General features: G+C 37.5%; 1 protein-coding gene across 8 annotated transcripts in view; it reads right to left on the minus strand.

Moving 5' to 3' along the window:
• Fam184a (family with sequence similarity 184 member A) overlaps positions 1-10,401 on the minus strand; it is a 140,723-nt gene extending 130,322 nt beyond the window's left edge. For 3 of the 8 annotated variants that reach the window (XM_046467021.2, XM_046467019.2, XM_046467020.2), the window contains exon 1: positions 9,779-10,398. In XM_046467021.2, the coding sequence (XP_046322977.1) occupies positions 9,779-9,946 (168 nt within the window). In that variant the 5' untranslated portion in view covers positions 9,947-10,398. Of the gene's footprint in view, positions 1-9,778 lie in introns of all 8 variants that reach the window. The other 5 variants (XR_006856719.2, XM_046467018.2, XM_058586245.1 and 2 more) reach the window with 4 other exon arrangements.
• Positions 10,402-12,084: the final 1,683 nt, after the last annotated feature.

Raw genomic sequence — 12,084 nt, forward strand, 5'->3', positions numbered from 1 at the left:
ATAGATTGATAAATGTTATAATTATTATATATGATAAATATAATTCCATGACATTTTTAAGACTATTGAAAAATTTAAAAAATATAGACCAAGATGGAATGTAAATTAACAGGAATAAATAATTAGTAAGGCCTACCACAATGTCTTTAATGATCTAGCATTCAACTAATCTACCAAACACGTGATCCTATATTATATGCTCTGCTGCAGTCAGATTTACGTATATTTTCTTTTATTACTGTTTAGATCATTAAACACACACACACAGTATTGACACTCAAATACACAACTTCCCCCACAAATTGCATATACTTTGTTTATATAATGTTTCTCTAGGCAAAACATTTAAGAGTAAGAAAAGAATACTATTTAGTATGTTGATCATGAAATGTTTTCTTAAAGAAATGAGATTCTGCTAAGACTGTACTTTAGGAGGAACAAAATGCAAAATGCAAATGTAGGTTGGGCATCCCTAACTTAAATACCCAAAATGCTGGTAGATAGAAAATTTTCTGAGCACCAATATGATGCTAAAAGTAGAAAATTCCACACCAGATGTTATGTAAGAGGTCACAGTCAAAACACAAATACAAAAAAATGTTGTATAAAAAATACAAAAAAATATTGTATAAAATTACCTTTAGACTGTGTAGGAGTGTATATGAAATGTAACCAAATTTTGTGTTTAGACTTAGGTCCCCAAAATATTTTATTATGTATACACAAATATTCCAAAATCTGAAAGTTTGAAATTCAAAACACTTCTGGTCCCAAGCATTTCATGTAAGTGATACTCTACTCATACCTGTGAACACAGATACATATTCACTAGAATAAACTTAATTCTGCTCAACTAAAAAGGTCAATGCCTAGAATTTACATAGTCAAACTTTATACTTCATTTTTATAAGAAAGGGAGACATGGCAAATAAAAAGGGATTAACAAAATTTATTCAGAAATAAAGATTCAACATTTATAAGTTTGGCCTAATAGATTTAGTATAAAATTGGCTTAATTTCCTAGGCATGTTACTAATGATCATAATAATAATTTGGAGGTGATAAAGGATTCTAGTGCAATCTGGGTATGATACAGTTTAAAATTAAGGTGGAAAATTATAATCCTTATAGTAACCTCTATTTATCTAAGCTCATTCCCCAATAATTTCAAGTAAATAGGAATTTATCCTAATATTACTAAAATTATCAACTTTATTGATAATCTAAATTCTAATAATGCAATATTTGGACAAAAATTTTTCACTTTCAAACTCCTTAAAGCTCAATATAGAGATGGTACATATAAATGAGAGCTACAGATGAGCAATTTTTAAAAGTACATCATAAATACTATCTCCTTTATAATAAATGAAGTGGTAGAGAGTAACAGAGTCTGAAATATCAAATACACACATTTTTGTTATTGATTACTAAATCTTTTGTTCTTCCGTCTACTGTAGAGCTTTTGGTAGGTTCAGCCTTCATTTACAAATCAAGATGACAGCAGTAATAGATACAGGTAAAAACAATACACACACACACACACACACACACACATATATCTAACACACACACATATATATGTGTGTGTGTGTGTATATATATATATATATATATATATATATATATAGAGAGAGAGAGAGAGAGAGAGAGACTTACTATATTTTTTACATATTTTTGTGGAAGTTGTGGTAGGAAAGAATGATATAAGTATTAATGACATAGGCCTAAGGTCGACAAATAACAGTAGCTTACTGATATAGTTTAATAAAAAGCTAAAAATAAAAGATTTTCTAAGATATTTGCTTTAGCCTCAAATGTTAAATATACCAAAATACTGACTACAACTGACAGTCCACAATTTGTGAAGGTCAGTGTTTCCAAAATTTATTTTAAAACATGGATTGGTAGTAAAAGAATATTTTCTAGTACAGGTAAAACATCCCTAATCTGAAATACTCCCAAATCCATTTTGTTGTTGTTATTTTGAGATGAGGACCAGGTGCATTGCCCAAGCTGACCCTGAACTCCTGAGCTAAAGGGATCCTCATGACTCAGCCTCCCAGGCAGCAGAGGCTACAGATGGTGCCACTGCGACAGGCTCCAAAACTTTTTGAATGCTGACATGATACGCAAAGATTTTGAACTCTAGAGCATTTTAGATTTGGGGTTAGGAATACTCAACCAGTAAAGTCTATGTAAATATTAAAAAATAAATACACAAAAAAAAATCTGAAACACATTTAGTCCCAAACATTTTAGATAGGGAATACTCAACCTATAATATGTTAAAGGCCAGAAGTTCTCAGGTAAAGCTAAAAGAAACCCTGTGGCTCAGAACACACCTGAAATATACAATAAAAACCTGAGAAATTTTCCCCACATCAAATTACCATTTATAACATTCTTTTACTTTTTAAAACCCCAAATTCAGTTAGCAATTGTCCCCCCCTCAGGTTTCCATTTCTAAAAAGGGCTATGAAGCACCGATTCTGACAGTTTTACTTAATGTCCTTTTCATTCACAAGTGGCCTGCAGAATAGAAACTCTATATGGTAAAACAAACTAATTCCATTTCATGACATAATATTAACTTTATCTGGATGCTCACAGATAAGAGTTTTGCTTTTTAAAATCTCACAAGGTCAATCAAAAGAAAGGATAGTATTTTATCCATTCAGAATCTTACTTGCTTTATAAGTCCTGCATAACTTTTCTTCCTCATCTCAAATATAAGTGATACAAAATTTTCAGAAATACTCATAATTTTTTAAGAGTTAATATACAGGGACTTTACTAATTCAATTAAAACAAACAAATTTCTTCAATAACATATTCCTACCAGACTCTTATCCTTCATACAACTTTTTAAAACCTTGGGAATTAGAGAATAGTAAAGAATTTTTATCAACAAAGAATAAATGATAAAAACTGGAAAGTTTTCAATTTATTGCCTTCTAGAATTGGGTCTAGGTAACAATACAATTAGGAAAGCAAGCAGTTAAGGAAAAACATTCTAAAATAACCATAATAGTAACTTTCACACCAAGCATAGCAGCCTCCAAATTAATGTAACTACATTATTTTTTAGGTCTGGTATGGCTAAAGCTGTTAATAAAAACACGAAAATATTTTGACATTTATTTTAAAACAGAGGCACACACATACAGCTCTATTACAAAATTACTGAGCCACAGTTACAAAATATACTATCTATAAACTCAGAAATTTTCTACATTGTATGGGAGAAGCACATTGGTTGCACTTGTTATTAAAAATCCATGAGTGAGATAAGTCAAATATGGTTCCTATAAGAAAAAACAATAACAACTCTGTAACCTCTACTGAACAACTAATATTAGGAAGAAGGTAGACTTACAGAAAAGAAACCTACTGATGTAGCCACCCATCCTAGACCAATTCAGAGACCTGGGTTGAAGTCCAGATTCTGCCAGTGACAAGGTTGTGTAATATTCAATTAACTTTGGATCATCAATTTCTGCATCTATAAATGAGAGGATTAGGGTTGTCAAGTTTAAGGTTTCTGCCAGCTCTAAATCAAAATTTTAACTCTAAAGGCAGTCCCTTTTATCATGCTCTTGTGTCCATTAGTAAAATACACGAAATTAATCCAAACCACTCACCTATGACTAAAGATTACATCCAGGCTATTGCACAAGAAGATGGCTGAGCTGCAGTGTTAACAAAGGAGAGAGAGAAAAAAAAAAAAAAAAGATGCTGCATTTGGCTTGTACTAGTCCTAAACTGAAACACAGCCGACTGTGACTATACTTTCAACTCTAGTTCAAAAACCCAACTTGTACCAAAAGTGGCTATTTACTTAGGTAATTCATAATCTCCTAGATATTAAACTATAAAAAAGCATGCACATGCACGCACACATACACACACCCCCAATTAGTGAAAATCAGTCTTATTTAATGTAGAGGAAACAGGACTGTGTGAAATTTTCACTGGTTTAAGCTTTCTACAAACATTGTGGTTTTAGATATAATAAAAGCAGAGTTATCATTAAATGGTATAAAATTTCCTAAAATATTTGGTAAGATACTAGTATATTAAAGGCCTACATTTTGAAATGACAATGTTTATATTTTAGACAAAGTGCTTGATATTTTTATTTTTATAACAAAATAAAGTATATTATGAAATATATATATAAGAATATTATGAAATAATATAGCTTTCTGAAGCAGTTCAATGGGAAGCCAATAAACATTTCAATACGTAAGAATATTTTAACTCAGCCAAACTAATCTATCATTAGCCCACAAAAGTAGCAGATACAATTTCTCAAAAATGCTACTTTTTCTACTGTATAGCAAAATTACATGTCATATCATTACCACTACAACTACCATCATCATCTTCAATAAATACTCATTAGCTTTTATGATACATGCAAAGCATTAATATCAAGGTAAGACAAAATACAAGATATGGTCCCTATAATCAGAAAGGTATAATCAAAATCAGGGGGAAAAGGTATATTTACAAAAACAATAAATTGTATTTGCGAATTACAAATAATAAATATTATAAGAATTCTGAGTAAGGAAAGTCCAACAAAGGCTAAGTAGGTCAGGACAATGCTTGGTAAAAGGGCCACAGTATTAAAAGAAGTAGACTTACTGATGCTAATCATAGAAAACAAAACTACTTTCTGCTTCTTGGAAACTCATACTCTACCTTCTACTAGTTATGTCTATAAGTGATAAGTGGACTGAGCTGTATTGAAGTATAAGCAACAATAGAGGCCTTTCATAAGAAGCTAACACAGCAGGACATTAAAAGGGAAGTTTCTACTAAGAACTAAAGACAACAGAATTAACACTCCAAAGCAGATGCCAGAACTTTCCTAAAATTTCAAAGGAGGCAGTCTAAAGAAAGGAATGTCACAAGTGTCTTACCTCCTACCCTCAACCAACACTAGTAAAATGTGACTTCAAGGAGATTACAGAGCTGGTTATGGAGATATTCATGAGATTTATGGTAATAAGGACCCAGGCCTTTTTATGGGGAAGAGAGAAAATTCTCATTCCACACCTCTAGCACAGGAAAAAAGGCTTTGAGGGGATCATATGAAGGGCTTGATACATGTCTCAAGCACTTTCAAGAACATCTGACCTAGACACCTGATTCATCCCTGGAAAATCTAAAGAATGGGAGATGAATGAAGATGCACTGGAGAACAAAAGAGATGGCTGAACTAGGACCACTCCTAGTTTTGTACAAAGAATGATTAGTTCCTAGGGACCAGATATGGGTCTTACAGGAAGAAACAGAAAGCTGTGGTAGAGTCACATGGATCCATCCAAACGGATTATCTGGAACCTGAACAGACTTCAACAAAATGATGATGAAGATACTTACTGCCAGCTCCAAGAGCTGAGGAAGGAGCCAGCAACCAGCCAGAATACATTTTCATTTTCAAGGAACTTAATGTGAAAGTCTCAAGCAACTAAGATGAAAGATACAGGATTCTCAAGTGAAAAATCTTGAAACATCTACCAAGACTATAAAAGCACTAAAGATAGATCATCATCTAGATTCTTAGCTAAAGCTCTGAAGCTCCTTTTCCCTCCTCCTCTTCCTTCTTCCTCCTCCAACTTTGGAGGGATCTGAAACCAGGACTGGCAAGACAAAGAAGGAAGAGTAGAAAAGCAGGGTCAGAAGGAAAAAAGTCAATGAAGTCCTTCCCCAATTACTAACTTGTCCCTTGCAAAACACAGGGCCAAAAAAATGTGCATAGGGGGAGAAGCTTCATCTTTAATTTGGGTTTGGTCTAGAAATTTTATTTGTTTATTTGCACTGTCATTTTAATAATCAAGCTGAGACCTTTGTGACTTAGTTATTGAAGGATGATTTTTATTATCTAAGAGTAACCAGAAATATCAAGTTCACTCATGTCAGAGAATAAACCAGCCTAAGAGTAAATTGAAAGAGACAGAAAGGGGCCAAAAAAGAAAAAAAAAAAAGAGATAAAAAATAATACTATTATAATTATGTCCTACCAGTTTCCTTTTTAATCTATTGCACTATAGAGTCCAAACAAAAGGCCAGAAGCAATGGCACATGCCTGTAATTCCAACTACTCAGGAGGCTGAGACAGATGAAGGATTCTTAAAATACAGACTAGCCTTGGCAACTTGGCAAGACTCTATCTCAAAATAAAATGTAAAAAGGGCCAGGGATATAGCTCCCAGCCCCAGTCCCCCTGGATTCAATGCCCAGTACCAGGCAGGGGTGGGGAAGTATCATAAGGACAAACAGAGAAGTATGTAAATGTGATCTTATAAAACAGAATGGATTCCACCCAGCTTCCCTGTCTTACTGAGATGGTTCAACCATAACAATTTCAGAACTATGCCACAACATGAGAATTATTATTAATTCAAGAATCTAATATTAATTCTTAAAATTTGACATGGTTGACCTAAATATGCTAGACATCTTTTAACAGGCCGAGGACTATGTCCTGCTCCCCACTGCATTTCTAACACTTAGAAAAGTACCCTTACATAAAACCTGCTTTAAGAACTGCAGTTCTTACCACAAGAAGCTGCTATCTTAGGCTCTTGAAAGACAGAATATGAACAATTATGCATTCAGTTGAGACTTTTTCTTCAGTTAAAAACATACTGAACCTTATTATATACAATACTGTATAGTAGAAAACTGTCACCCTTACCCTTTCAAAGCCAGCCAGATTTCTTAACATGCCTTTCAATACTATACTACAAACAATGTGAATGTAAAACCTTTATTGATACTCAAATAAGAAAACAACTACTATATACATTTTTATAGACTTTGGGAGAAATCCTCAAAATAAATACACTATGATATAATGGTACCCAAAGCAGAAATTTTAAAGGGGTATTTAAAATATACTGCAAATATTTTATGAATACTATTAGTATATAGTAAATATTTTCAATGATGGCCTGAATGAAGAGCCTATAACTCTCTAAAATAGGTACTGTTATCCTTACTTTAAAGATTTGGGAACTGAGGCTCAGAATTTAGTGACTTGCTCAAGGTCATGCTACTAGCAAGTAGGGGAGTGGAAATTTTAATTCAGGATGTGTGCCAGATTCCCAAGGCATATTTTTAATTATACTGCTACTATAAGGCTGAGGAGTGATTTTTACTGACTCCCTTCCCCAGAAAATAGATCCTACTTTAATAGTTACCTTTATATTATCTAATAGAAATGTAAGATATTAACAAGTTGCATCCATAGTTCTACTTAATCTCTCTATTGGTGTGAATTTATTAGTAAACTCTTCATGAGTAAAACTCTTACGGAGAAGAACAGAGTTTCTAATTATATACACATACATAATATATATGGACATACATATATACACATATGTGTATATGCATATATGTATGTACACACATTCATGATGCCGTGCTTATGGCATAGTATTTGCAATAAGTGTATATGACTTTACAATTTGACAGTTTCCAAATAGTACATAAGAAAAGCAGGTCTTATTGTACATTTTCAGGAACTAAAGGGAACTGGCTGTATCAAGAGTCCTATTACAGGATTGTTTCATTGTCAGACTTCATCTCAAGTAAATATAAAGGCAAGAGGTAGAGGTGGAAGAACTTCTATAGATATTTCAGTATTCAATGGTATTCGTCCCTTACCTGGCATGATTTTGCCACCTCTCCCTTGCCCCACTCTGCCCCAGGAACATCTGGTAATGCTTACTATCATGATATTGGGGAGGGAACAATTGGGGTGGAAGTCTACTGACACCAATTATGTAGGGCAGTGATACTGCTAAACATCCTATAATGCACAAGATAGATCATCAACAAGGAATCAACCAATGCAACACTGAGAAACCCTAGTATAAGGTTTTAAATGTCTGAAGCACTTAAGACGTTGATGGGGTGGTGACAGTGTTTAGATACCGTAACTACAAACACTGATCAGAGTCCCAGTAACCCCCAAGAAGGATTAGATACAACACTCTGCAGTGATGAAGCACTGGCACAGGGACAGTGGCTTATTAGATTCAAGGAGCGTGGTGTGAAGGCTGAAAGTGCTATCAACATCCATGTAATATCCTACCTTCTGTGAATTTTTTTTTTCTGATAAAAGAACAGGAAATTGAACAGTGTAAGTAGAAAGAAATAAAGTTTACTGAAGTGAAACAGCTTTCATTAAAGAATACACAGTTCCACTACTGATTTACTGAGTGTTTCTATTACAGCAGAACTCTGGGGGGTTACAATCTAAAATAAGAACAAAGGATGTGTGGACATCTTCTAAGAAAAAATCATAATAAATAAATAAATACTCATGTACTTCACTTTGAACATTAATATTATGAAGATCAAATGCTACTGCAGGAGAGCCCCAATTGTAGAAATGCTCTGATGACTCTGTGTTATCATTTCTTCCTAGCTCTTTCTTTCTGTGAATTTTGGTACTCTCTATCACAAGAGGAAATAGTAAAAACTGGATACTTAGCAACCTGAGACTGTGTTGACGTCCAATAAAAAAAAAAAAAGAACAACAAATAAAAACCATTTCACAAAATGTTGCTTGCTTTGCATGGTTGAGATTTACTGTTAAATACCTACACCTTTTCTTTTTCACCTCCATTGTTCCCTTATTCTTTAGTCCTTCCTTATTATTTTTCTAACCTCAATAACATTTCTTCACTGAAATCTTTTTACCCTTCATTTATTCCTTGTTTTATTACGTTTCATTCCTTTTTTATTATTCCTTTCCCTCCTTCCAATTCTAATGACTTAGTGTACTCTCTCAAAAAGACCAATAGTGAAAGTATATACTGAGAATTTTGGAGTCAGACTTCAGTTTACCTAGTAATATCCTGCGACTCCCTGCCCTATGTCTTCATCTCAGTATACCAACACTCATTAAGTAGTTATCACCTCTACTAACTTCCAAAAATCACAAATCACTTCTTCACATTTAATGGGTATTGCTAAATTGCCAGTAAGATCTAAACAGAGCAGGATAACTGATCCAAACTTCTCTTGCTTCAGGCACCAACTCTTTTCTATTATCAACATTTACTAAATTAGAAGAGCTCACTAACACAGGTGCCATCCTAAATCACAGTTGGTAAACATGCAAGCGATTTGCTCTTTGAAAACTATCTTTTGGTAAACTGAACCACTTAACAAAACGCTGACACAGTGTGATTCATCTAATAAGCCTTGTTTGACATTTTATCAGGATAAAGAATGACTCATTAAATCCCCCAAATGGCACACAAGGTATGTTTTACCCTCCTACATTCCTTGGAATAATCTCAGAAAGTTTATTCTCTCCATAAATGCGTAACCAATAACAGATACTCATTAATTCCGAGGATTCGGGTCATGTTAGGTAAATACGGTACTGTACTTCATGTGGTACTGTAGTGTGATGCCTCCTGGAGCCCTGGCAGATGCCTGGGAGCAACAGTAAAATCGTGTACCGTTGTGAAACTGAGAAAGTAAACCCTAATTTGTTCTGCGTGGGTTAACCCTAAAGGACAAAGAGGTGCAAGTCCCATGAATTCAGCAAGTCCCATAAATCCAGTGGTACTGCCTAGTTTAAATCCTCGTCGTCAGCGTTCCACCTAAGTTTGAGTGGTTTTGGAGATAAATCTCAGGCTGTTGCTTCTCGCCAGGAGCCCCCTTGGGCTCACTGCCTTCCAGGCGGGCCGGTGAGCCGGCTCGACGCGCACAGGGTCGCCTCCGTCCCCGCCCCGCCCCTTACCTTAGTAAGCTGGGCTATTTTCTTGCTCATTTTCAGGTGCATGTCCTGGCTGTAGTCCACGCAGTGGCCAGCCAGCTGCGCCGCGGCCGGCGAGGGTGCGAATTTGGCCGCCCCGGCTGCAGAGCCGCTGTAATAGTGCTGCTGCCAGCTCATGCCCGGGGTCGCCATCTTCCCGATAGACCCCGGCCGGGGCGCCTGTGTCCGCGCCCGCAGGGAGGCCCACCGGGAGGCCCGCGGAGCAACAACGTCTGGGAGGCAAGAGCCGAAACGGTCTCTTCCCGACCCGACCCCTGGCGTCTGCCAGCCTCCGGCGAAGAGGCCCTCCTGTCTGAAACCCCCTGGTCACACCATTCCAGGGACGGGGCGGTCCCGCCGGCGGGAGGCCGCAGACTACACGGCGCGGGGCGGACGCTTCGGGGTCCGGCGGCGACGGCCCGGGACCAGGCCCGCTCTCGCCTCAGCCCGCGCCCGGAGGGGGCGTCGTGGGCAGCGTGGATCCTCGGGCCCCGCTTGCAGGCGGCACCCGGGGCCAGGCGAGACGGCCGCCGCCGGGGCTGCGGAGGGAGGTGGAGACGGGGCGGGCTACCGCGAGGGAAGGTGGGGACATGGAGGAGGACGCGGGAGTCGTGGAGCAGCCGTTACCAGGGTGCGCGGCTCAGGCCCGCGGAGCGCGCGGTGCTGGCAACGTCATTTCCCCGCAGTCAAGCCCCGCCCCGCGCCGCCGCCAGCCCCGCATCCCCGCATTCCCGCACCCCCGCGGCGGGTACGGGCGCCCAGCCAGGTGTGCTGGATCCCGTTAGGCCGTGCTCAGGCTGCTAGCCCTGTGTGCTGAGCTTGCAACCTTCTGTAAAAAAAAAAAAAAAAAAAAATTGGACAGAGAAGATGAGGCCATGGTCACCTTCGTTTAGCTCAAAGCCTGGCACTTGCGCTTTACAGAGCCTTTCCACGTGCATCCTCCCGTGTACAAGACCCCAAGAATCAGCTGTTTCCCTAGAAGAACGGCAAACTCATGATCAGTTTCCTAATGACGTTGATCTCAGCACCCAGAAATGTGGGTAGTGGAGTAATGGGGAATCCGGTAATCCCTGCCTTGACCCTTGCTTCCAAAACACAAGTATTATTATTACAATATCTGGGGCCGACCTACTGTGTGCCAGGGCACTGTCCCTTAATGCCAAGTATGAACACGTGTGGAGGGAGTGCACCTCTCCAGTCAATTGCATCCCCACTTTTCCGCAGTCTAATCGACCGTGGAACAATTTATACATGTGAAATCGAATTGGCTAGAAATCAGTAAGAACAGGAATAGAGTGAAAGGACAGGGGGAAAACAAGATGGAACAAGACTACAGCTCCTTAAGGATTCCTGGCTGTGCCAAAGACTGTCATTATTTTCACTTTATTACTTTTCTAAGTGTGTTATTCACTGCTAATTTTCTCTTGACATTCTACTCCTGAAGGTACGGGGAAAAATACACGTGTGTGTGTGTGTGTGAGATCCTGTGTTGGAGTAAATGAGTCAGGTAAACATTGCATTTAAGGTAATGTGAATACAAGTTTTAAAATGCAGAATCATACCTGTTTTTTAAAAAAATCTGTTCTCCATGAAGCTTTGCAGAATTTAATCCCCCCACTTTATGCAACTTCTCTTTAGAATTCAAGTAAGCTGTCATAAATCAAAGAATTTTAACAAATTAAACTGAAGACCAAATTAACTGAAGGTGTCTAAATGTGCCGAAATCTAAAGAAGGTAAAGATTGAATAGAATCCTGAAATGTTTCCAGATTCCTGTAATTCCAGAAAGAAAGACTAAATTGGCTACATCTTTTCCTGGATGCCAGGTACTCAATCCCCTTCTAATAGACCTTCCAGAAAATAAGTAGCTGCAAGGTTTTAAATGGAGCAGATGGCCAAAAACAAATATCATGCAATTTTTTTCTCTCTTAAGCATTAATGATTAAATGAAATAAAAGAATTAGGAACCAGTGTTATTTTATCAAATTCTAGGCAAGGAAGAGTGACAATAATTTTAGAAATCTTGAATCCTTTACATTCCAAGCAGAAATATATGTTCAAAAAGCTTACTATGTTTCACATAATTTTGTAGCTAGGTCTTGCTAGGACAAGAAGGTGTTTTTTGTTTTGGTCTCTGAATAGTGGGAAGAGCATAGGACTGGTAAGGAAACTCATGTGTAGCCTCAGCTGAATCATGGAACCTGTTCATCCCTCACTGCTGCCTTTGACTAAAAACTGTTATCCCTCCCTTCCAGTTCTAACTCGGATATTAGAGGTTGTGGCACTGATCCA

The sequence above is a fragment of the Marmota monax genome, unplaced genomic scaffold (genome assembly GCF_021218885.2).
Source record: "Marmota monax isolate L192 unplaced genomic scaffold, Marmota_monax_Labrador192_F-V1.1 WCK01_AAM20220418_F8-fsc00140, whole genome shotgun sequence".
In the NCBI taxonomy this organism is placed as follows: Eukaryota; Metazoa; Chordata; class Mammalia; order Rodentia; family Sciuridae; genus Marmota; species Marmota monax.